This window comes from Nomascus leucogenys, chromosome 7b (assembly GCF_006542625.1).
Source record: "Nomascus leucogenys isolate Asia chromosome 7b, Asia_NLE_v1, whole genome shotgun sequence".
In the NCBI taxonomy this organism is placed as follows: domain Eukaryota; kingdom Metazoa; phylum Chordata; class Mammalia; order Primates; family Hylobatidae; genus Nomascus; species Nomascus leucogenys.
This window is the reverse complement of record NC_044387.1, coordinates 60262220-60288585: the sequence shown is the minus strand read 5'-3', so window position 1 is coordinate 60288585 and position 26366 is coordinate 60262220. Positions and strand designations below refer to the sequence as shown.

The 26366-nt window shown below is 43.2% G+C and overlaps 1 protein-coding gene across 1 annotated transcript in view; it reads right to left on the bottom strand.

The window, feature by feature from the left end:
- The window catches only part of BPIFC (BPI fold containing family C), a 50897-nt gene extending 24828 nt beyond the window's left edge, over nucleotides 1-26069 (bottom strand). The window contains exons 1-9 of the mRNA XM_003258129.2: nucleotides 26027-26069; nucleotides 23348-23435; nucleotides 19088-19211; nucleotides 14897-15017; nucleotides 10412-10540; nucleotides 9041-9196; nucleotides 8845-8908; nucleotides 5896-5956; nucleotides 948-1039 (exon numbers count right to left, since the gene is read on the bottom strand). Coding sequence (XP_003258177.2) covers nucleotides 948-1039; nucleotides 5896-5956; nucleotides 8845-8908; nucleotides 9041-9196; nucleotides 10412-10540; nucleotides 14897-15017; nucleotides 19088-19211 — 747 coding nt within the window. The 5' untranslated portion in view covers nucleotides 23348-23435; nucleotides 26027-26069. The remainder of the gene's footprint in view (nucleotides 1-947; nucleotides 1040-5895; nucleotides 5957-8844; nucleotides 8909-9040; nucleotides 9197-10411; nucleotides 10541-14896; nucleotides 15018-19087; nucleotides 19212-23347; nucleotides 23436-26026) is intronic.
- Between the last annotated feature and the right edge of the window lie 297 nt (nucleotides 26070-26366).

Here is a 26366-nt window from a genome sequence, read left to right as displayed (position 1 = left end):
CAAATGGTTTAAGGCATTTTTGTAGCATTTCTAGCACTGCTTTCATTAGCTATAGGGTGTTATTACAAAATATTGTCTTGTCCAACACTGAACTGAGTTGAAAGACTCTGGTGAGTGAAACATGAGCCAATATGCATTTTAAAAGACAATGATATTAGCTTTGGGGCAAAATGAAACATAAGCACAATGATTGTTTTTCCATGATCAGTGAACACTAATTCCATGTGCTTATTGCCCTGACAGAGGTCAGCAGCCCTCAGTTAAATCCACTAACCTGACACTTAGGAATGGAAGTGCCAACGTGTACCACCTACTGATGTGTTTAGTTCCAATAAATGCAGATCGCACTACTTGCTGCCTCCTAGCCTCAAACCTGCTCCTAGAGGCAAAGACATATGATCCTTCTCCTGAAGAGGGCAGACATATGTTGTACAATACAATCATTTGCTTATCAATAAAATGTTCAAGAGTCTTTTGAAAAGGTGTAAACACGATTTAGTTGCTTGAAAGAAAATTAAATTATTCGAAGAGCATGCATATATATTTTCTTCTGTACAGAATCATTGTTTTTTGTTTTTGTTTTGTTTTGCTTTTTTGAGACAGAGTCTTGCTCTGTCACCCAGGCTGGAATGCAGTGGTACGATCTCGGCTCACTGCAACCTCTGCCTTCCAGGTTCAAGCAATTCTCCTGCCTCAGCTTCCCAAACAGCTGGGAATGCAGCCATGTGCCACCACACCTGGCTAATTTTTTGTGTTTTTAGTAGAGACGGGGTTTCACCATGTTGGCCAGGCTGGTCTCAAACTCCTGGCCTCAAGTGATCTGCCTGCCTGGGCCTCCCGAAGTGCTGGGATTACAGGTGTGAGCCACCGTGCCCAGTCCATAACCATTGTTTTCTAAATATTGGCTGTTGACAGCCAGGCTGAGGATTCTGATGATGATAAATTACCTTCAAGTTCAGGTCAAGGTAGTTCTCAGTAATTTCTGGAGAACTGATTAGGGAGTAATCCAGCAGAGTATAGTTGTCAATCTTGGTTAAAACTAAATAACCAACAAAGAGAAAAGAAAATCCATATTCATTAAAAGCATAGTATAATATATGAATGATGTCTATCTAGAACAATATAATTTTAAATTCTCTGTTTAGAAGATCAATTCCTGCTTTTCATAAGTAATACATGTTATCTTTTGAAAACCCAGGAAAATAAGATAAATCAAAAGAAGAAAGTGAACATTTTTTCCAAGTGTATTACTCTGAGAGAAGCATCACTAAAATTTTGGTGTGCAGTGGTCCCCCTTATCTGCAGGACATATGTTCCAAGACCCCAGTGGATTCCTGAAAGTGTGGACAGTACCAACCCCTACATACACTGTAATAAAAGGAATGTGAATGTGAACGTGAATGTGAATGTGAACGTGAATGTGAATGTGGTCTCTCTCTCTCTCAAATTCACATTGAGATATTGAATATTTTTAAACCATGGTTGACCACGGATAACTGAAATTGCAGAAGGCAAAACTGCAGATAAGGGAGGACTACTGTATATCTTTTTAGGTACAGACACATACAAACACACAAAACGCATGTATAGTTTTTTTTTTTTTTTTTTTTTTTGAGACAGAGTCTCACTCTGTCACCCTGGCTGGAGTGCAGTGGTGCAATCTCGGCTCACTGCGACCTCTGCCCCCTGGGTTCAAGCAATTTTCATGCCTCAGCCTTTCTAGTAGCTGGGATTACAGGCACCCACCACCACACACGGCTAATTTTTGTATTTTTAGTAGAGACAGAGTTCCACCATGTTGGCCAGGCTGGTTTCGAACTCCTGACCTCAAGTGATCCACCCACCTTGGCCTCCCAAAGTGCCGGGATTACAGGTGTGAGCCACCGCACCCAGCCCTATATAGTTATTTTTTAAAAAGGAAATCAGTACAAACACAAAACTCATATCAATATTTAGCAATATATATTGGGTTGGTATAATGAAAGATTTTTCAGTTTGATGTTACAAATTGCAGTTAGAACCTTATTTTTTTTTTTACAAGGAGTATGCTTTACTGTTGTCATTAGAAATATTTTTAAAAACAGATTGTGTGACAGAAAATAAAGTCCACTAAATTGGAGAGGCCAAGGAAATTCTTAGGCACAGTGCTACTAATTCAAATAATTTTATGTATTATCATTTTCAGAATAAAGCAGAAGTCAAGGGGACCAGGGTGCAGTGGTAGGTGAAGTTCTGGGTGAAGTTCCAGAAAGCACAGATTGGGCTGGGTGTGGTGGCTCATGCCTGTAATCCCAGAGCTTTGGGAGGTTGAGGTGGGCGGATCACCTGAGGTCGGGAGTTTGAGACCAGCCTGACCAACATGGAGAAACCCCATCTCTACTAAAAATACAAAATTAGCAAGGTGTGGTGGCACATGCCTGTAATCCCAGCTACTCGGGAGGCTGAGGCAGGAGAATCTCTTAAACCCAGGAGGCGGAGTTTGCCGTGAGCCGAGATCGCACCACTGCACTCCAGCCTGGGCAACAAAAGCGAAACTCCGTCTAAAAAAAGAAATAGATGAAAGCACAGATTTTAGTGTCTGAAGCTAGTTGTATGTGTAGTGACGCAGGGCTCAGGTTTCCCACTTGGCTTTGGAGAGCTGCTTTCCTAACCACCATCATGTGTTCTACAATACGAAGATCTACTCCCTGTTCTAGAGAAAGTTACCTGAGCATCATGTCTTCTCTCTTCTTGCATGTCATAGATGGAGATGAAAAGCAAGAAGAGATGAAGTGTCTTGCTAAGATAAAGGAAAAATATTATCCTAAGCCACCATAGTTTTTAGTTTTTAGTTTTCACTTTTTTTTGAGACAGAGTCTTGCTCTGTCACCCAGGCTGGAGTGCAGTGGCACAATCTCGGCTCACTGCAACCTCTGTCTCTTGGGTTCAAGCGATTCTCTTGACTCAGCCACCCAAGTAGCTGGGATTACAGGCCTGTGCCACCACCTCTGGCTGATTTTTGTATTTTTAGTAGAGACAGCATTTCACCCTGTTGGCCAGGCTGGTCTTGAACTCCTGACCTCAAGTGAGTTGCTTACCTCAGCTTCCCAAAGTGCTGGGATTACAGGTGGGCCACTGTGCCTGGCCATTGCCACAATTTTTAAAATACTTTTAAGTCGTTACTCTGAGGGACAGCAATCATTTCACAGATGTGGTGAGTGAGGCTCAGAGGTAAAGGAACTTGCTCAAGGAAAGCTAGAACGTGGCAATCCTTGGCTACTTCTTTCCTCACTACATCTTGTTTTCCTTCCCTACATCTCCAATCCATTCATTTTCTTTCATCCATCTGCATCCATTTATCAGTCTAATATATATTTTTTTGAGACAAGATCTCACTTTGTCACTTAGACTGGATCTTAGCTCACTGCATGATCTTGGCTCACTGCAGCCTCAACCTCCTGGGCTCAAGTAATCCTCCTACCTCAGCCTCCCCGTAGCTGGGACTACAGGCGCACGCCACCATGCCTGGCTAATTAAAAAAAAATTTTTTTATAGAAACAAGGTCTCACTACGTTGCCTAGGCAGGTCTTGAACTCTTGACCTCAAGCAATCCTCCCACCTTGGCCTCCCAAAGTGCTAGGATTACAGGAGTGAGCCACTGCACCTGGCCACAATCCAATATTTCTTAATCTAATGAGCTAGGTGCTGTGCCTGATGCTGGGGGCACAGCAGTGATTCAAAGTTCCTGCACCCAAGGAACTCATAGTCTTGGGGAGTAGACAGATATATCAATAGGAAATTATAATACAACACAGCAAAGGCCGATCTAAACTGAGCTCCTGATGGTCCTGCTACAAACTTGTTCTTATGTTCTTTCCCATCTCAATAAATGCTAAATCCCTTCTTCCAATTTTCCAGTTTCTTAGGGTTTTACCCACCAAACTCACCCTTCACTCGTCTCAAGACCTACATTTGATCTGTTGCACAAATACCACTGCCTTGACCTTCAAGGTACATCCAGAATCCCAACATGCCTTACCATCTTCATCACCCCACCCTAGGCCAGCCATCATCATTACTTGTATGGGTCACTGCATTCATCTCTTAAGTAGTCTCTTTGCTTTTGCCCTTGACCCCCTTCCTTCCTGTCTTTTTTTTTTAGCACAGAAGCCAGACTGATCTCCTTAAACTGTAAGTTAGGTCATGCCTGCCTTACTCTTCAAAGGCATCCCATCTTAGATTAAGAGGTGGACTTTGCAGTCCCTACACATCCCTGAAGATCAAACCATCCCCTTTCCCCATCTCTGGCCTCATTGCCTCCTCTTCCCCAACCCCCTGCTCCTAGTGTGTCCTTCTCACAGCCTGAATATCTCACAGCACACTTGAGATATTCAGCCTCAGGGCTTTTGTGCCTGCAGTTTCCTCGATCTGGAATCTTCATCTAGATTGAGCAGCAGCTCACTTTCTACTCCCTTTGGGTTTTTCTAGTAATACCACCTGCTCAGTGGTGGCTTTCCTGGTCACTCTATCTAGAATGGAAATTCCTCTCCAGCTCCTCCACTGCTTTATTTTTCTTCTTACCACTTATCACTGCCATAACTTAGATTTTACTTGTTTATCTTGCTTGCTGTCTGTCTCCTCCGACTAGTTCCATGATGGCAGGTATGTCTGTTGCCTAGGAATACTGCTGCATCCCCAGCACCAAGAACAGTGCTCAGTCTGTTTCAGATGCTCAGCGCACCATTGGTGAATGAATGGATGGAGTGCAGAGAGAGAGAGAGATGTCCAAAGTGTCATGTGAGCACAGAGGAGGCATAACTTTTTGGAGTGGGGGCTGTCAGGTAAGGTTTTCTGGAAGAGGCTATGTCTGAGCTGGGTCTTAAATATAAAGAGGAGGGAACACAACATATAAAGAGAGGTAGAGAATGGAAAGGATTAAATCCTCCAGGGTTTAGCACAGTGCTGGCGAAACTCTGCAGGTTTAGAAATGGGCACTCAATACATATCTGTTAAAGCAGCAGTCCCCAACCTTTTCAGCACCAGGGACCAATTTAATGGAGGATGATTTTTCCATGGCCTGGGGTTGGGGGGGATGGTTTCGGGATGAAACTGTTTTACCTCAGATCATCAGGCATTAGATTCTCATAAGGCACATGCAACCTAGATCCCTCGCATGCACAGTTCACAATAGGGTTCGCACTCCTATGAGAATCTAATGCTGCCACTGATCTGACAAGAGGCAGAGCTGAGGCAGTAATGCTCAGTCGCCTGCCCACTGTTCACCTCCTGCTGTGCAGTCCAGTTTCTAACCTGTCTGTGGCCCAGGGACTGGGGACTCCTGTGTTAAAGGAATGGAAGGATGGAGGAGAGAGGAAGCTCTTCCAGGCAGAGAAAACAGCAAAAGCAAAGGCAAGGGGTGAGGAGGGCAGTGGAAACAGTTTGATTGCTGGGGCAGAGAAAGGTAAAGAGAAAGATGAAGCAGAGAGAGGTAAGTAGGAGATGGGGTGTGGTGAGTCTTGTAGTCCATGCTAAGGTGTGTGGACTTGATGCTCAGGGCAGCCACTGCAGGCTGAGAACCCCAGAATAACCTGGTCAAGATTAGTGTTAATCCCTCTGAAGAGAAGGGATGTAATGCCACTGCTTGGGTTAGTGCTCGTGAGGGTTTAATTCCTGAACCTACATCTCATCCCCCTGGAGCCACCCCTCTTGCAGCAGTGAAGTTAGTTATTAGCCAAAGAGTACATATGCCCTACGCACAAGGCACATCCTCCCAAGCACCTTCCTGGGGCTCTAATTTGCAGAATATGAAGCAGGATGGAGAGCTCAAGCTATACTGCCTTGAAAAGCAAACCCAGACAGTATCAGCTTTTGAAGGTGAGAAGACAACCATCTGGAAAAGACAGTTCCAAGACTCACCCTCCAGTGTGCTGAGGTTGGCATTTAGCGCTTTGACTTCACTTGCAATAATGGGACAGAGCTGGCCACAAAGGAATAAAAAGAAAAAAGCAAGTTACCATGTTGTACTGGAAACCTTTATTGATGGACCTAGACCCTGCAAACAAAGGCCTTCTGGTTAGCAGTCATTATCCCTTTGGTCATCGAGACTTTCTCTTAAATTTGTTGATGTCTATGGGCCTCGTTTTATGTAGATACGGGTGGTTTGTCACTGAATGCCAGCAGAACTTTGTAGCAACTAGCACTACATCCAATCAGCCTTGTAAAGAGTGACTAAGCCCTTCGCGTTTCTTTCTGTGACATGATAGGGCATGCGTCCCAGTCCATGCTATTATATCCGAGGAACCTGCTGCTGGAGCTGCTGTGCCTTTTCTGACTGCCAGGGGTGCCGCCAGCTTGCCATCTCCTCTAGGAGCAGCTGCATGCCCTACCTGGAATGGTTAGAGCTGGAGCTTTTTTTTTTTTTTTTTTGAGATGGAGTCTCACTCTGTCACCCAGGCTGGAGTGCAGTGGCAGGATCTTGGCTCACTGCAAGCTCCGCCTCCCCGGTTCACGCCATTCTCCTGCCTCAGCCTCCCGAGCAGCTGGGACTACAGGCGCCCGCCACTATGCCCAGCTAATTTTTTGTATTTTTAGTAGAGATGGGGTTTCACCGTGTTAGCCAGGATGGTCTCGATCTCCTGACCTCGTGATTCACCCTCCTCGGCCTCCCAAAGTGCTGGGATTACAGGCGTGAGCCACCGCGCCCGGCCCCAGTGCTGGAGCTTTTACTTTCCCCCGGGGTAGTTGGAGAGCACATTATATCAGAGATCTACTTAGAGATCTATTTTGTTGCCACTGTTTTGGAATTTGAAAATTAGTCTTGAGTCAGATTAATATTTTTAGGAAGGGGCAGAGGTTATCAGCACTGATGTGCCTCTTGTGTGCTCATTGATGTGCTTGGCATAGTGGTTACAGCACAGGCTTGGGTGCCTGGGGCTGAGGGTTGAATCCCTTGGCAAGTTACTTGTATTCTTTGACCTCAGTTTCCACATCTGCAACATTTGCATGGGGATGATAATTGTATCCACCTCATCATGTTGTTGTGAGTAGAAATGGAAGTAATCCATGTAAAATTGCCCAGCTTATAGTAAGCATTGAGTAAGTGTCAGCTGTTGTTGGTTTAACTCCATTTCACCTTCACTACAGCCTTGAGAGGGGGGCATGACTGTCCCCTAATTACAGATGGGAAAACCAAAGCTTAGAGGTTAACTGAGTTGCCAGGTGTTGCACAGCCAGGATTTGAACTCAGTTTACACAGCTAGACAGCTGTGGTCTCAGCATTCTTTTCTATCTTCCAGTGGCACAGAAAGAATCATAGAAGGATCTATTATCTTTAAGCCATAAATCAATTTCAGGCAAACTTAATTATTGGCTTCTGTGACATAACTCATTCTTCACTGGCCTCCTGTCAGAGGCCAAAGGACCATGCCTCGTTTCAAACAGGGGAATGATCAAGTTTGGGGTCCTTGAGAATGACAGTGCACTTTGCCAGGGACTCTAACGTGCACACTCATTGGCACTCAGCATCTGTCAAGTAAGGATGGAGAAGGACCATAAGGCTTCCGAGTCCTGGACAGCTGTGCCACCTCCTGGGATGAGCTGCTTGATGCTTCTGAGTGTTGATTTCCTTACTACTTTCATTAAGCACCTAATGTCTGTCAAGCACTGAGCTGAGCACTAGAGAGATGGAGGTGGCCAGACACTGTCTTTGTCCCTTCTTTTCCAGAAGAGTCTTCCTTCTTTTCTATCCCTCCTCATCCTTGTCCTTATCTCCCCCAAAATACAGGTAAAGGGTTCAGGGAAGGTGTGGTCATTATTGGAAAGAGAGTGCATAGCCAATTCCATCTTTCCCCTCTTCAGACACTGACTTCTGAGACTGGAAGACTTATAGCTTTCGAAAGGATCTTAATATATTCTATTTTCTTAACTTATTCCTATTGTAGTTCCTGGAAATGCCTTTTCTTATCCTTCATTCCTTACATATACAAATCCTACCTATATGTTAAGATCTAGTTCAAGTTCTGCATCCTCTAAAAATTATCTCCTAGGACACTTCCAGGCCCTATTTCTTTAAAAGTTTCCATTTCTCTGAACCTCTCCTCTTCAATCTAATGATCATGTAACTGTATACTAAATTCAAGTACTCAGTTAGTTATTGTTTCACAAGGCCGAGTTTGAGCTTTTGAATAGACAAGTGTATCCCTCTATCCTATTCCCAACAGACCTTAGTCTATGGCAGCTGCGCATGCAATAGGTACATAATAAGTAAATTCTTGTTGGTTGTTTGCCCACCCTGTGGTAAGAAATTTGAGAGATGTGCTGTTGTTTTCTTTGTCTCTGCATCCCAAGCACCTACCACAATATTTGGCACATAGTAGGGATTTGAGAAACTGTTATTAAGTTGCAAAGGATATTTAATGTGTGTGAAAGTGCCTTGGATAGTGGCTAGCACACAGTAGATGCTCAATAAAGGTCTCTTGATTAAGAATTAATTAAAGGATTGGCCGGGCATGGTGGCTTACACCTGTAATCCCAGCACTTTGGGAGGCCGAAGCACATGGATCATGAGTTCAGGAGATCGAGACCATCCTGCCTAACATGGTGAAACCCCGTCTCTACTAAAAATACAAAAAATTAGCTGGGCGTGGTGGCAGGCACCTGTAGTCCCAGCTACTTGAGAGGCTGAGGCAGGAGAATCCCTTGAACCCAGGAGGCAGAGCTTGCAGTGAGCTGAGATCATGCCACTGCACTCCAGCCTGGGCGACAGAGCGAGACTGTCTCCAAAAAAAAAAAAAAGAATTAATTAAAGGATGATAGAACTGCTACTAATAGCATTTTACTGTGGTTGTCTAACCTCTAAAGACTCACCATTTCATTTAAGTTCTTTAAAATGGGTTTCTCCATGGGCTCAGCAAAGGAGTTATACAGAACACTGAGGAAAAAATGAAAAAAAAAAAAAGAGGTTACTCAGAGACCATAATCAGCCATTTGTAAACCTTCAGTAGGCGATGCCTGAGTATCCAGCCCCTGACTAGCCACTGCCCAAACCAGGGCTGTCACTCACCTGAGTTCTCCGGAAAATGAGATGTGGGCATGGCTCAGTTGGGCATAGCAATCTTGGAACTTCAGGGTAGGATGACCAAAGTCATTTCGGGTTAGGATAATGATACCAGTAAAGTAGACTCCAGAGAGAAACAGATCAGCTCCTCCTGTGTCTTGGCTGTTTAGAGAAAAAGTGCAAGGTTATCCAAGCCTGAGTCAGGCACAGAGATGGATCTTGTTTCTTTGATTACCCAGAGACTCTAAGCTCCTGGAATGCAGTGACTTTGTCATGTTCACCTCTGACTTCCTTGCACCTAAAACAGGTAGGAGCAGAGTGGGTGCTGATTGAATATTCACAGAACAGACGAAGTACTGAATATGTGAAAGCTAACAGCTATTGGGATATTCTAATTATTTCACCATGAGTGCTCTGGCCCTGGCAGTGAGTGAGCTTGTACTGAGCACCCTTCATATACAGTGTTTGTTTGGGGAGAGAAGAGAAAGGGTAAGATTGGCAACAATTTATTCAGGAGGGGCATAGGTGAGAAAGTGATGCTTAGATGTAGTCTGTGAACTCCTTGAGGGAGTGGATTGTGTGTTACTCATTTCCATGTCCCCAAGACTTAGCATGTGGCCTGACACAGAGTAAGTACTCAATATATGGTTGATGAGTCATTGAATAAATGAATGAATACATGAATCTATGTTGCTGTGGGGAACGTGTCATTTCTCTACAATTTACAAGACTGGAGTTCTTTAGATGGGGATAAATGGTACATAGTCGGCACTCAATAAATGGTTGTTGACTTAGTGGATGAATGAATGTGTTATCCTGTGGCACCAACCAAGGCAGACCTAAACATTACACCCAGAACAGTGGTTTTCACATCGTAACTGGCCTGTAAAAGTACCTTGAATCTGATTTCTTCCTTCTATATGAGGGTGCAAAGGCCTTCCAGTTGGGCTTGGGCTTAAGCTGACTACCATCCTTCAAGCTCTGTGTGAGGGAGAAAGACTCCATTTCCCACCAGTTACTCCTGCAGATGGGGAAGTGTGTTGAATGGCTGGCTCAAGATCACGCAGTGATTTGTGGGTGATCTAAAATGTTGAGCATGCATCTGTTTCTCTGATAGTCAGGGACTAGTTCTTAAGAGAATCTTAAATGACATTTGATCATATGCTCTGCCTTTAAGGGAAGAATGTTTTTCACCAAAACCCCCCAGCAGGGATTTCCTAATTTAAGCCTCACCTGGAAAAAAAAAATGCTTTTGAGAAAGATTGTTAATAATGAGGGAAAGAAGCCTACTGCCAAAAACATTGGTGAATTTCTACATTTTCCATTTTTGCTCACATTCTCCCAGAACAGCTGCACACATTTCAGTGGAATACTCACAAAAGTGGAGACTCGAACCCCCAGTCTGTGCTGATGTTGGCAGTGCCATGGTTGGTTAGCGTTTTGATTCCCACCCCAGGCACAAAAGCCAATGAGGTATTTGGAAATGAAAAGGCACTGATTTTTATACTGTAAAACCAGAAACAAGAAGTTAGGGTGACTCTTCCAGAACATCTCTTCCGTCAAGCAAACTTAGGAATGCAATTGCAGAACTCTTACCATTGAGGCCATTGTGAATTCCTACAGAGAAAAGAACCTCCTGTCTGCAGGGCTGTCTCTGGGAACTGCCTCCTAATTCTCCTCAAACTCTTACCAGGAAGTCCCTTGAATCCAGTTGATTGGGGAAATGAGCAAGTTTAGAAATATATATATGTAATTTTTTCTTCTCTCTCTCTCTCTCTTTTTTTTTTTTTTTTTTTTTTAGAGACAGGATCTCATTTGTCACCCAGGTTGGAGTGCAGTGGTGTGATCATAGCTCACCGCAGCCTCGAACTCCTGGGCTCAGGTAATCCTTCTGCCTCAGCCTTCCAAATAGCTGGGTCTACAGCCATGTGTACCCACATCCTAATTTTTTTTTTTTTTTTTGAGACAGAGTCTCGCTCTGTCACCCAGGCTGGAGTGCCGTGGCGCAATCTCAGCTCACTGCAAGCTCCGCCTCCCGGGTTCACGCCATTCTCCTGCCTCAGCCTCCCGAGTAGCTGGGACTACAGGTGCCCGCCTCCGCGCCCGGCTAATTTTTTTTGTATTTTTAGTAGAGACGGGGTTTCACCATGGTCTCAATCTCCTGACCTTGTGATCCACCCGCCTCGGCCTCCCAAAGTGCTGGGATTACAGGTAAATTTTTTGTACTTTTAGTAGAAATGGGGTTTCACCGTGTTAGCCAGGATGGTCTCGATCTCCTGACCTCATGATCTGCCCACCTTGGCCTCCCAAAGTGCTGGGATTACAGGCGTGAGGCACCACGCCCCAGCTGTGTACATGTACTTCTCTAAGGAGGATGCTGAGAAGTGGAATTGTTGGGTCAAAGAGCATATATATATATACACACATACACACGTATATATACACACATATATACACATATATATATGATTATATACTGTATTTTTACTGTCCCTTTTCTATGACTAGATATGTTTAGATACAAAAGTACTTACTATTGTATTACAATTGCCTACAGTATTCAGTGCAATCACATGTTATACAGGTTTGTAGCCTAGGAGCAATAGGCTATCTCATATAGCCTAGGTGTGTAGTTAGCTACACCATCTAGGTTTGTGTAAGTACACCCTATAATGTTTGCACAACAGTGAAATCACTATACCATCTAGGTTCGTGTAAGTACACCCTATAATGTTTGCACAATAATGAAATCACTTAATAAGGCATTTCTCAGAACATATTCCTGTTGTTAAGCAATGCATGACAGTAATTTAAAACCTTGTAGTAATCACATTTTAAAAAGGGAAAAGAGAGGTGAAATTAATTTTCTTAATATTTTTACTTAAGCCAATATGTCTAAAACATTGTCATATCAACATGTAACCAATATGAAAATTACCAATAAAATATTTTATTTTCTTTTTTAAAAAAAATAAGTTTTCAAAATCTGGTATGTATTTTATACTCACGATACACCTCAATTCAAACATTGGATTTTATGAGAGATACTGACCTACATATGTTTAGCATCCCAAATCCAAAATTTTTAAGTGCTGACATGATGCTCAGAGGAAATGCCCCTTGGAGCATTTTGGATTTTTGGATTAGGGATGATAAGTAAGTATAATGCAAATATTCCAAAATTCAAAACAATTAAAAATCTGAAATACGTCTTGTCCCAAACATTCTGGATAAGGGATACTCAACCTGTATTTAGATTTAATAACATTTTCAGTTGAAAAAGTAAACTTACAAAATTGTTCCAAACATACTTAAAAGCTTTTCAGTAGTCAAACCGAGCAGTTTTTATAATTAAAATTGATGAAAATCAAATAAATAAAAATGCATTTCCTCAGTTGTACTAGCTGCATTTAGTGTTTAATAGCCACCTGTGGCTAGTGGCTACTGTTTAGACAGCACGGGCCTAAAATGATTGTATTGGTTTATCTACCCTGTCTAGCAATGCATGAAAATACCTGTTTCCAGCTTCATCCATGTCCCTACAAAGGACATGAACTCATCATTTTTCATGGCTGCATAGTATTCCATGGTGTATATGTGCCACATTTTCTTAATCCAGTCTATCATCGTTGGACATTTGGGTTGGTTCCAAGTCTTTGCTATTGTGAGTAGTGCCACAATAAACATACGTGTGCATGTGTCTTTATAGCAGCATGATTTATATTCCTTTGGGTATATACCCAGTAATGGGATGGCTGGGTCAAATGGTATTTCTAGTTCTAGATCCCTGGCAAGGACAAAAAACCAAACACCACATGTTCTCACTCATAGGTGGGAACTGAACAATGAGAACACTTGGACACAGGAAGGGGAACATTACACACTGGGGCCTGTTGTGTGGTGAGGGGAGGGCGGAGGGATAGCATTAGGAGGTATACCTAATGTAAATGACGAGTTAATGGATGCAGCACACCAACATGGCACATGTATACATATGTAACAAACCTGCATGTCGTGCACATGTACCCTAGAACTTAAAGTATAATAAAAAATATATATATAAATAAATTTAAAAAAAAAGAAAATACCTGTTTCTCCCCATCTCCACCTACACATGATATTGTACAATTCTTCCTGTACTTTCCTGCTGTGGCGTTATGATTGTAATTAGATAATTAGTTTTGTAAATATATATTTAATGTCCATCTCTCCCACTGGACTTTAAGGGAAGGTATGTTGTTCACTACAATATCCCCTATTGCTTTCTCTTTTTTTGAGACAGGATCTCACTTTGTCCAGGCTGGAGCGCAGTGGCGCAATCATGGCTCACTGCAACCTTGACCTCCAGGGCTCCAGTGATCCTCCCACCTCAGCCTCCCATGTCACTGGGACTACAGGTGTGTGCCATCATGCCCAGCTAATTTTTTGTATTTTTGGTAGAGATGGGTTTTCTCCATGTTGCCCAGGCTGGTCTCAAACTCCTGAGCTCAAGTGATCCTCCCACCTCGGCCTCCCAAAGTGTTGGGATTACAGGTGTGAGCCACTGTGCCCAGCCTAATATCCCCTATTCCTAGGACAAGGCTTGGTATGTAGTAGGTGCTCAATAAATACTTGTTGAATGGCTAACTTTTTTTTTTTTTTTTGAGACGGAGTCTCGCTGTCGCCCAGGCTGGAGTGCAGTGGCGCAATCTCGGCTCACTGCAGGCTCTGCCCCCTGGGGTTCACGCCATTCTCCTGCCTCAGCCTCCTGGAATGGCTAACTTTATACAGATCAGAGCATTAGCCAGAAACTTTCCCTAAGTCACCATCTCTCTTCCTCCTTGTCAAAACCTCTTGGTTTCGGGCTGGGCACGGTGGCTCACGCCTGTAATCCCAGCACTTTGGGAGGCCGAGGGAGGCGGATCACTAGGTTAGGATATCGAGACCATCCTGGCTAACACGGTGAAACCCTGTCTCTACTAAAAATACAAAAAAAATTAGCCAGGCGTGGTGGCGGGCACCTGTAGTCCCAACTACTTGGGAGGCTGAGGCAGGAGAATGGCATGAACCCAGGAGGCGGAGCTTGCAGTGAGCCAAGATTGTGCAACTGCACTCCAGCCTAGGCGACAGAGTGAGACTCCGTCTCAAAAAAAAAAAAAAAAAAAAAAAACACCTCTTGGTTTTATAGAATATTATCATTGACACCAGGGGAATGATCACTCCAAAGGGTCGGAGCAGCAGGGAATTATCACTGGATTGTTAAAATCTTTAACAATTGGGGCAAATTGTGAATCACAGTCACAGAGAACCCCTTAGAAAAGCTTGACTCTCCCTTGACCTTTAAGATGAGCTCCAGATGGACAAAGCTATCCTCTCCTTATACTGCCTTTGGGGCTTTTGCTGGAGACTATGGCAGAGATTGTCAGTTGCTGTCTGAACTTCCAATTCACTTTCTTCCCTGAACATTCCTGATTTTATTGGGAATGACAAATTTGTTTGGTTGGAAAACTAGTTTTCCAGTCTCCCTCACTAATAAATGTGGCCATATAATTAAGTTCTGTCCACTGTTGGTTAGGCAGGATCTTATTAGGGTAGAGCTTCAGAAAAACTCATTAAAAAAGAAGACTGACTCAGCTTTTAAGAACCCCCTTACCCTTGTCTCTTCTTCCTTTTAGCTGCCTGAAACATGATTTGATGGCTGGAACCACAGTGGCCATATTGAGCCATGAGGTAAACTTGAGACTAGAAACCAGAGCTAAGGATAGCAGAACAGAAAAAGATAAGAAGGCTGGATTCTGATGAAACCATGGGGTTTCCATAGGATTCCTCCACTGTTTCCTTTGAGCTTCTTATAAGAGGCAAAATGCTCTTCTTTTTACTTACTTTGAAAAATTGTAGTTTACATAATCAACTTTTAGAAACTCAAGAGACTCAGAACCGCTTAAATCTGGGAGGTTCTTTTCTTTTAGCATTTGCTCAATCATCTTCATTCCAGCTTGAACACCTGTGAAGGAAACAAGAAAGCATCTGTTAATAATGACAAAGATAATAATAACATAATAACATTAACCACACAAATACAATTTATTGAGTAAGACATGGCCTTAGATACTTAGAAAACGGCAATCCCACAAAGTGGGTATTATTGTCCCTGGTTTACAGATGAAAACTCTGGTTCTCAGAGAGGCTAAGGAACTTGTCCAAGACCACAGAGCTAACATGAGAAATTTTCATTATGTCGGGAGGACTAAAGAGTTTTTATCACAGGACAGTATGAGAAGAAAAGTATAACATTTTCTTCAGGCCATGAGCAGTAGCTCATGCCTGTAATCCCAGCACTTTGGGAGGTTGAGGCGGGAGGATCGCTTGAGCCCAGGAGTTTGAAACCAGCCTGGGAAACATTGAGACCTTGCCTCTACAAAATAATAATAATAATAATAATAATAATAATAAAATTTAAAAATTAGCTGGGCATAATGGTGCGTGTCTATAGTACCAGTGACTCAGGATGCTGAGTTGGAAGGATTGATTGGGTCCTGGAGGTCGAGGCTGCAGTAAGCCATGATTGCACCACTGTACTCTAACCTGGGCAATAGAGTAAGACCCTGAGCCTCAGAGAAGTTCACTGTTGCCCAAATTATACAGCTAAGAACTAGGGGAGCCAGTGGTCAAATTCATACACTCTGGCTCCAGAATCTGTGTGCTATGGACAGTTCCAGAAGGTTATTCCACACTCTTCTTTCCTTTCAGATTCTTTAAGCTCAAGAATTTTTGGCCTGAGGTTCATGGGCTGTTGGAAACTCCTGAAGCACCTGAAATTCTAATAAAAAACTATGGGTGACTCGTGTGTGCGTATGTGTCTCATTTTTTGGGGGAGAGAATCTCCATTTTCACCGGATTCTCAAAAGATCCTGATATTTTTAAGAAGTTAGTAACCACTGCTTTTGTTTTGTCCTGGAATAACCCATCAGCTTCTTTATTTGGAAGCATCACAGAACACATTTCTCTGAGGGAAAAGAGACCTCTCCCACATTAAAGAGCTTGAGAAAAGCAACCTCCAATAGTTAATGAAGAACATTTACTTTCAACCTTTTCAAGGAGGAAATATTGCCTTTATCCCTTATTTTGCAGTTTAAGTTCCTTTCCAGTTGTTCTATCCTTGTTGGGGATGAAGAAGAGCAGGTTTTATCCTCTAAAATGCCAGAAAAAAATATTGCAATATGGTGATGCAAAGACAGACATAAAGGATGTGAAAATAGAGCCAAAGGCACTACCAGAGAGTTTAGGTTTGAATCCCAACTTTGCCACCGAATAACTTGTGTGACTCTGCAAGTTACATAGCTTCTCTGTCCCTTACTTTCTTCATCTATGACATGGGCACAATAGTAACCTTGGAGGGGTCTGTTCACACATGTGAAAATGACAGTAGCTGATACTTGTTGGGCCATATTTGCTATGGCCAGACAGCATTCTGAGTGCTTCATGTATGTTAATTCATTTATTTTCCACAACAATCCTGTGGGTAGGTACTATAATTCTCATTTTCGTCTCCACTTTGTTTTTTTTTTTTTTTGAGACAGAGTCTCGCTCTGTCACCAGGCTGGAGTGTAGTGGCGTGATCTCGGCTCATTGCAACCTCCGCCTCCCAGGTTCAAGTGATTCTCCGACCTCAGCCTCCCAAGTAGCTGGGACTACAGGTGCACACCACCATGCCCAGTTAATTTTTGTATTTTTAGTAGAAATGGGGTTTCACCATGTTGGCCAGGACGTTCTCAATCTCTTGACCTTGTGATCCGCCTGCCTCGGCCTCCCAAAGCGTTGGGATTACAGGTGTGAGCCACCACTCCTGGCCTTCCATTTTAAAAAATATCTTGCAGATACTACTAATAACAGACACATCAGATCTCTTACTAGAAAATGTGGAGGCATAAATCATTGATAAAATTTTAAAAATACCTAATTTGTACTGAGTGCCTATCTATGCTAGGACTCCACATATATTCTCTCCTCCCTTCTTGGATCCTCACAGCAACCCAATGACGAGGTGTTATTATCCTTGCTTCACAAAGGAGGCAGCTGAGGCTCAGGGAGTTTCAGTAACTTGCCCAAGAGCCCACAGCTAGTGAGCAGCATTATCCAGAGCTTGGCGGAACAGGGAGTAGATGATAGAGCATAGGTTTCAACATTCGGCAGCACAAACCTGAATTCATATTTGCCTGAGTCCCTTACTGCTATGAGACTTAGGAAATGTCATATTATTCCTCTATAAAATGACAACGGCTTATTTGTAGGGTTGTTGGTGGAATTAGATCGACACAGCCCAGAAAGCACATTCAAAGAGCCTGGCCATGGTAGATACTCAAGAAATGATTCTGAATTCAAAGCCTGCCCTTCTCCACTAGCCCATGCTATATTTCCCGTGGATGGGAGTATAGCCCATGGATGATCCTGTTTGATCCTCACCTCACACTAAGTGTAGGTAGGTAGGCATCATTTTTATCATCCCATTTTCCATATGAGAAAATCCACTGGCCCAAGGCCACGTATCAAGGAAAGCGACAGAACTGACCTTTACAGCCATGTGGTTAGACTTCAGATCTGTTCTTTTAATGACTCTGCTCCAGAGGGTGAAAAAAAGAACTGCACAACTTTAATACTCTTACAAGATATCTATTTCTGATATGTATTTCTATGCACATCAGCACATCAGTATAGTAACAAGATACACACACATGCATATACACATACATATATTCTTCGTACATATTTCTACACACACCATTGTCCACATAACATTTGTGCAAGATGGCTCAATTTTAGATCTCCTGTACTAGCAGAAAAACAAGGAGTTGCCTCTAAATCCTTCTTTCTTCCCTCTCTCCTTCCCTCCCTCCTTCCCTCCCTCCCTCCCTCCATCCCTCAATCCTTCTTTCTTCCTTCCCTCCCTCCCTTCATTCCTTCCCTCCTTCCCTCATTTATTTTTTTTTCTGGTATAGTAGAAGCAGCATTTCTTAGTTAGGCTTAGTTAGGTATTTCTTGGTTAGATTAGCAGTGCTTAGGGTGACTGCTTTAGTTAAAGAGGACTGAGAAAGATGCATCATCAACCTACCTTTAGCTAATCTCAAGTAAAATTTCACAGGAGAAAATAGCTCCATATACTTTGATTTTTACAGTCCATTCCCTCTCCACAATCTGCTCTTACCTCATCTTAGCCCAAGGAAAATCACATCCCAACATTTGTCTCTCCCTAGTGTTTATAAATGTTCTCTAAAGGAGTGGCTTTTAACCTTTCGGTGTCGCAGACTCCTTTGCACATTCGATAAATATTACGGAGCCTCTCCTCAGAAAAATGCACAGTCACCCATATTACATTTTAACCCATTTTTAGGGTTAAAATGGGTTTTGAAACCAAGCCCTTTCTGAAGCCCCAAGGTGTTACTTTTACTTTCAAATCTCCTTTCCTGTATCCTATAAATGTGTCTTATTTGGAACCCTCAGATGTTCATTATGGGTACATGTGGGAAAGAGAGAGAGAGAGTGAGAATCCGTGCTGTGTTTGGACATGCCTCCCATCAAATTGACTTTTTTTTTTTTTTTTTTTTTTGAGACAGAGTTCACTCTTGTTGCCCAGGCTGGAGTGCAATGGCACGATCTCGGCTCACCGCAACCTCCGCCTCCTGGGTTCAAGCGCTTCTCCTGCCTCAGCCTCCCGAGTAGCTGGGATTACAGGCATGCACCACCATGCCCAGCTAATTTTGTATTTTTAGTAGAGATAGGGTTTCTCCATATTGGTCAGGCTGGTCTCAAACTCCCGACCTCAGGTGATCCACCCACCTCGGCCTCCCAAAGTGCTGGGATTACAGGCATGAGCCACCGCGCCCGGCCCAAGTTGACTATTTTTTAGGCAACACTGTCTTCGCAGCCATCTTAGTAGTTTCTGCATAAGGTACTGGATCACCCCACAGTAGAGCGCTGTCTCAGTCAGGAGACAGCCCATGTTATGAGCTATTGAGTTTGGGTCACAGACCCCACCTAGTGGGCCTGAGGTCTGGCTTCTGAAAGCATCCAACTCACCATAGTCAAGTGCCCTCTGAGTAATCCTTGCCTTGATTCCAGGGTAAATGGTCTGAGAGGATGAGACGTAGAGACTCCACAGGAGGAAACATCCCCAGAGGACTGGGATTGTCTTTGTACACATCTGAAATTAACCGACAGTTAAGGTTCCTTTATTATTCTTGGCTTTCTCTTTGGTCAATTAAATCCAACATTTCTAGGTTTTCTCATTTTTACTGTTTACTTCCAGAACTCAATCCATCCATCCATTCATCCATCCATCCATCCATCCATCCATCCATCCATCCATCCATCCATTCATGCACTCTCCCACCCATCAATCCATTCATTCAGCAATCATTTATTGAACACACTAGAATGTGTTCTAGGTGCTGAGGGTGTAGTGTTGACCTACACATGGCCCCTGACCTATGCTTTTCGCAGACTAGTAGTGAATATGCATCCTTCAGGGCAAGCTCCATGTCCCTCTCTGTGAAAACTTCCCTCATCAAGTCATTTTACCCTGGTCTCGTCACATTCTCCTCTGGGATCCCACCACACTTTACACAATGCATATGCGTCCATTAGAACATCTGACACACGATGTTGTCTGTTTGCAGGCAGGACTTCTCCTCTCACCCTGGTTCAAGCCAGTAACATTTCACATAGAGTTTTGTGATATCCTCCTTACTGGTCTCTCTGCTTTGGCCATTGTCCTTTCTGGCCATTTTCCACACCACAGCCAGAGTGAGCCTCTTAAAATGAAAGTTAGATCATGTTACTCCCCACTCCCATTAAAGCCCTTCAGTGGGTCCCCATCTTACTCAGTGTAAATGCCAAAGTCATTTCATCAGCTACAAGGTGTAGGGGGCCTTGTAGCTGATGGAATGACCCTATGCCTCCACTTCCTCATTGACGTCTGTCCTTAACACACACACACCTGGCTCTCATGGTCCTAGCATCACTGGCTAACTTGATCTTTCTTTAATGATCTAAGTAGCCTGTGTGCCAGGATCTTTGTATTTGCTGTTTCCTCTTCCTGACATAGTCTTCCTCAAAGAACCCGGTCTTGCACTTCTTCAGATAACTCCTCAAGTGTCATCTCAGCAAAGTCTTTCCTAGCCACTCTATACAAAACATGGACACCTTCCCTGTGGCCCTGTTATTATGACTCCACCATTGCTTTATTTTCTCCAGTACTTAGCATCATCTAGCGTAGTATACAGTTACTAATGTGTGTATTGTCTATCTCCTCTACTGGAATTTTTAGGCTTCATGGGGAAGGACTTCATCACTTCAGCACCTTGAATAGCGACTGGCACATAGCAGGCATTAGGGAACTACTGAATGACAGACTGAATGAATGAATGAATGAATGAAGTCTCTTTCACAAGCTGTGAATTGAGCCATGTGTGCCTTATGGGTTCTCCAGCACCCGGGGAAGTCCTTGATCTTAGTATACACCATCCGGTATTGTGACTGCCTTTTTACTTGTCTATCCCTTTGTCATGGGGATTGTGTCTTACTTCTATAACTCTGGAGTCCAGTACAATACCTGGCACACTGTAGGCACACGACAAATTTTTGATTAAATAAACATTCTCTGCAAAGAGAGGGACCACAACTTATTCACTGTTATATCACCCATACTTGGCATACATGAATGATTAATGTATGCTTGTTGAATTAATAGACCAAACAAATTAATGGCATCCCATTTTCTTGATAGATGAAGCACAGGTCCCAACAGCAGCAGTAATTTGGGTTTCTTTTAATGAAAATCAAGTGAGTAATATATTCATAGGCCTTGTTTCTAGTTTGGAAGTTACAATCTGGGTGAGCTATCACTGCTGCATTTACACATGCAAAAGAATCACAGGTGGCAGGTACCACTGCGCTAACACACAAACATGAAACAAATCAAGGAAGGCCCAGGAAGGTGACCTTGTGGATGTGGTCAGAGAGGAAGAAGTAGGCCAGGTGTGGTGGCTCATACCTATGATACCAGCACTTTGGGAGGTCAAGGCAGGAGGACTGCTTGAGCCCAGGAGTTTGAGACCAGCCTGTGGAACATGGCAGGACCCCATCTCTACAAAAAATAAAAAATAATGCCGGGCACGGTGGCTTATGCCTGTAATCCCAGCACTTTGGGAGGCCGAGGCGGGCGGATCACGAGGTCAGGAGATCGAGACCATCCTGGCTAACATGGTGAAATCCCATCTCTACTAAAAATACAAAAAATTAGCTGGGCGTGGTGGCGGGTGCTTGTAGTCCCAGCTACTCGGGACGCTAAGGCAGGAGAATGGCATGAACCCGGGAGGCGGAGCTTGCAGTGAGCTGAGATCGTGCCACTGCACTCCAGCCTGGGCGACAGAGTGAGACTCCATTTCAAAAAATAAAAATAAAAAAAAAACTAAAAAATTAGCTGAGGGTGGTGGTACACGCCTGTAGTCCCAGCAACTTGGGAGGCTGAGATGGGAGAATTGCTTGAGCCTGGGAGGTGGAGGCTACAGTGAGCTGTGATCATGCCACTGCACTCCAGCCTGGGCAATGGAGCAAGATCCTGTCTCAAAATAAAATAAAATAAAATAAGAAGAAACTGTGAGAGCCATGTGTTTAGATAGAGGGAGGGGTCAGGCCAGGTGGTCAGGTAAGGATTCAGAGATGAGTAGGATTCAGGAGCATCCTGGGTGAAGGAAAAGAGGTCATTGTAAGAGGTGGAGCACTTGGCCAAAGTAGGTGAGAGGTTTGATTAAGGGGGGTGGGTAGGCTTTAAGGTGAGGCCATGGAGGTGGGAATGGGGCAATGTATACAAAGGGACTTCTAGAGAATTTGCTTGAAAAGAACAGAGCAGTCTGATTAGGGATGGAAGTGTCCAGGCAAGGCCACTGCTATCCTATCTTGGGATTTTGTGTGAAATGGGAAAAGGCGCCCCTCTGGAGAGATGCCAGCCTCTTGGCACAAAGTGGAGCCAGTGGAAAGCATTTTAGGAAAACCCCACACCAGTGTATGCAGCTGGGTGGGAGGTGGAAGGGCTATCCTATGTATCCATTGGGCTGGAATTTTGTCTAGTGCACAAACTCCCCAATTTATACAGGTGGCCTGTGCTCAGATTAGTGAATGCTCATGTGGGTATTTTGCTGGAGGCCAAAGGTTTAGAAATAAGGTCTTAACCTGTCTGTGGATAAGTTCATCTTCAGGTCTGAGAAGGCTGGCTGGGTCAACCTGCCTACATCTCTCACCTGATCTCCCAGGAGCCCCCTCTATAACCCACCATTCAGCCAAACTGAACTACTGGTCCCTAAACACATGCCACGTTTTCTGCCTAATGCTATTGCCTATGTTTTTCCCCTCCGCCTATGCCTGCAGAAACCCTGTATATCCCTAAGGCCCATTTAAAACACCATCTTCTTTCTAAAGCCATTTATGACTTCTCTGAGCTAATTTCATTTCCTCTTGAACCCTTGATCAAAATACATATTTATTCACGTGTGCATGTTTCTTTTCTGGCTTATTATTTGCCTTCCCTACCAGAATATAAGTGCATGAAGGCAGAAACTACAACTGGTTTGGAGGTCCTAGGTCTGGCTCAGTGCCTGGGATAGAGTGAGTGACTGTTAAGTGTTGGTTGAATCAATGAATTAATAAACGAAGGAATATCCCTTACCTTACTCTATCATGTATTACACTTCTTTGCAGAGATGGTTAACAAAGTATTTATGTACTAGTAAACTGCAGGCATCCATCAAAGCAGATGTTGGCCACAGTCCTGGAGCAGGGGCCAGGAAGTTGAGTGCTAGATCATGGGGAGGACAGGGGATGTCTTAGAGGAGGGGCCAGAGTAGTTGGGGGCACTGGGAATAGGAGCGGGACACTCAGAGTAATGGCTTCTTACCCTTAGCTATTAAGGCATTTCAATATTTTACCACTGATATGACCTTATGAATCAAGCATGATATTTCAGCCCTAAAGAGCTGGTTTGGGTTCTACAGGACAAGTTGCAGAAGGAAACTGGGCAGCAGTGTTGGGAACAGAGCTAAGAAAGGATGACTTGAGGGTGGTCAGGGTGCAGACAGCACTAAGAGAAGCACAGGGAAGTGGGAGGTTTGAGAGCCGAGGGGAAGGGATTTGGGTAGGAGAGGAGGGTCTCTGGCCAGGCAATGAGTGATCTGAAGGTTGGAGGAAATGTGGCGAGTGAGATAAGGAGGTGTAAAGCCCTCCATGTCCTGGGAGGCTGAGTGACAGTAACAGCATCTTAACTCTCTGAATGGATGCACGTACCTCCTGCAGGAGCTAGGTCCAGTTGGTCTTCTGCTGTGCTGGGCCTTTCTTGATCCTTTAGTTGCCCTTGGGGGTTAGTCAAGGTGTCCTGGAAAGGGGGTAAGTAGAAATGAACTATGGGAGTGAGGAGACCACTTCTGGGACTCAGGTTAGTGGCTACTGACCAACTGGTATAGAAGCATTTCCACATTTTAACATATGGCAAGGCCAAACTGAAAAGCAGTCTTGCTAATATCACTGCTGGCTAAAAATTGTAAATGGGTGGTTATGCCAAGACAGGCATTAGAGAGATTTTTGTTTTAAAAGAACAAAAGTAGGCTTGGCGCAGTGGCTCACTCCTATAATAACAGCACTTTGGGAGGCCAAGGCGGGCGGATCATGAGGTCAAGAGATCGAGGCCATCCTGGCTAACATGGTGAAACTGTCTCTACTAAAAATACAAAAATTAACCAGGTGTGGTGGCACACACCTGTAGTCCCAGCTATGTGGGAGGCTGAGGCAGGAGAATCGCTTGAACCCGGGAGGCAGAGGTTGCAGTGAGCCGAGATTGTGCCACTGCACTCCAGTCTGGCAACAGAGTGAGACTCCATCTCAAAAAAAAAAAAAGAAAAAAAAAGAAAAATATTTTCATAGCAATGGAATGCAATGGGAAAGAATGTTAAGACCAAAATGTCTGTACCTATTAGACTGTGTGCAAATTAAGGCAGACATGATATCTCTCCCTAGCACATGGTAGGACCCCAATTAATATGTGCTAACTGATCAACTGACTGACTTAAAAGGTTCCAGTTAACTAAGAAAGGTTCTACAAATGGTTAGGAAAAAAAGGAAAAACCAAACCGTCATATATAATATAGAGCTCTCCATTTCCATAGTGAAAAAAAACATAATAAACCAAAGAAGAAATATTACTTGTGAATGGAATAACAACTAAAATAATAAATTTTTATTTCTTTACCCTTTACAAAACTCACACTTCTTTGAAGTGGATGTTCTTATTATCTTACTCCCATTTTATACACGTGGACATGGAGGCTTAGAGAATCTGATGACTCGTCCAAGATCCCATAGTAAGTAAGGCACCTGGGAACCCAACCTTGTTCTTCTGGTTCCTAATTCTAGTGTTGATGAATTTATTTTTATTGAGTGACTCGATACATGCTAGGGTTTTCATTTTCATCTGGGAATTTTAAATAGGAGTTGCTTGATGCCATTTTCAAGGTGGAAAAATTCAACAAGTATCTAGAAACGTTCAAGCATCACAGTGCAAATCCCTTTTTATTTTCTTGGACACAACTGGAGTTTTAAATTCCCTGCCAGCAGTAAAACCTGTTTTCCCTTCTTGGTTAAAAAAAGTTTCTGAAGTGGTACACTTTGATGGAGATCCAGGAATCCAAAATTACAGGTAGGAAAACATATTTTTCCTCTAGAAATTTTATGAGTGAAAGAAATTACTGGGGTATGAAGGGGTGAATTGTACATAACTTTTCATTGAATTGTTCAGTTAGGATGATAACTTATGGGCAGGGGAGGAAAGGAACCTTGTCAAGCAAGGTGATGACTACTAAAAGGTTAAGTAATTTGGCTGACAAGTGCAGGCAGGGCTAGTTGCCTGTTAAAAGGATCCAAGATCACTTAAAAACCCCACCAGCAAGTTATCTATTTTGTTGCTTCTGGGGAATTGCTTCTTTCCAAGATTCAAAATCTCAGTAGTCATTATTTTTCCATATAAATATACAGACAAGATAATACTCCTAAATTAAACGGTCCTTGTGTGAGTCATCCTGACAACTAAGAAAATGCCAGTCCAATTTAGAAAACACCTGAAACTCACAGATGGGCCTACTACTACTGCTCCTTGGCAAGAGCTTTGACTGACTCTGGAAAAACTGATTAAGGGAATAATGAATGAGTAAAATGTAGCCTTCAAAACAGAGGCGCAGGTTGAAAAATTAAGTTCAACAGGTTTAAAGAAGTCTAGACTAGAAGGGTATTCCAACATATTGGTTAAGACAAAATGACTGTACATAAGAAGTCTAAATCAACAGGTACGGAATGTGGGCAGAATATTTCAAGGGATCCAGTCCTCACATCTAGTTTTATAGCAACATCTCTAATGACAAGGACCTTGAGAATTCATAGCACGTCTTTTCCCCAAAACTCTATGCCTAATACCAACAAGTTCAACAGTCCAGGCAAGTGGGTGGCTAGTTTTGTTCTGGCAGGATCTAGGTCATTGATGTGCTTTAAGACCTGCCTTGAAAGCACAGAGATTATAACAACTCCTTAGTCCTAACCATGCTGATTTTGAGAGACAAGATAGAATTTTCTGCCACTGTGCTGGATTCCCCTCTGAAATGGAGGCAAAAATAAGTCCAGATCACTGAGCAAGCCTCTTAACATTGTTCCATGATGCAAAACTAAGTAGGTGGTTTAAACCAACTCTTTTCTCTTTCTTATGGCTGTTTAGTTTTCACTAAAGCTTTTGCCTAAGAAGCCTCCAGGTGGGCATGTGTGACATCGCACAAGCAAACAAAGATACAGCAAATTCTAGGCAGACAATAATAATAACCCAGGATATATGACAGCTGCCTGTTCCAAGTGTCCTACCAAATCTGGGACATCTCCAGTTTGGAGATCGTGGCTGGCAGAGACCCGAAGTTTGTTCATGAGTCTTACCTCAAGCAGAGGAAGTGTCCAAAGCTGGAGAGTACCTTCAATTCTCTCTGCCTTCGAAGCTGATGTGTTCTCCACCTTGCGCCTTAAACTCAGCTGCTGAAAAGCCAAGATAATTAAGTCTGACTCATCTCAGTGGTGAATTTTTTTTAATGCCTCTTTCAAAATGTGATACATAATTGCTTCACTACAATTACGCAATGGCATGAATGAACACTACAGTATCTACCTAGATGAACAGACAGTGCCACCTATGCAATAATTATCTTCCTGCAAAACACACACACACACCACTTGTGAAATTGCGATGGCTACTTTATCAAAATGATTGAAAACGGTGTTA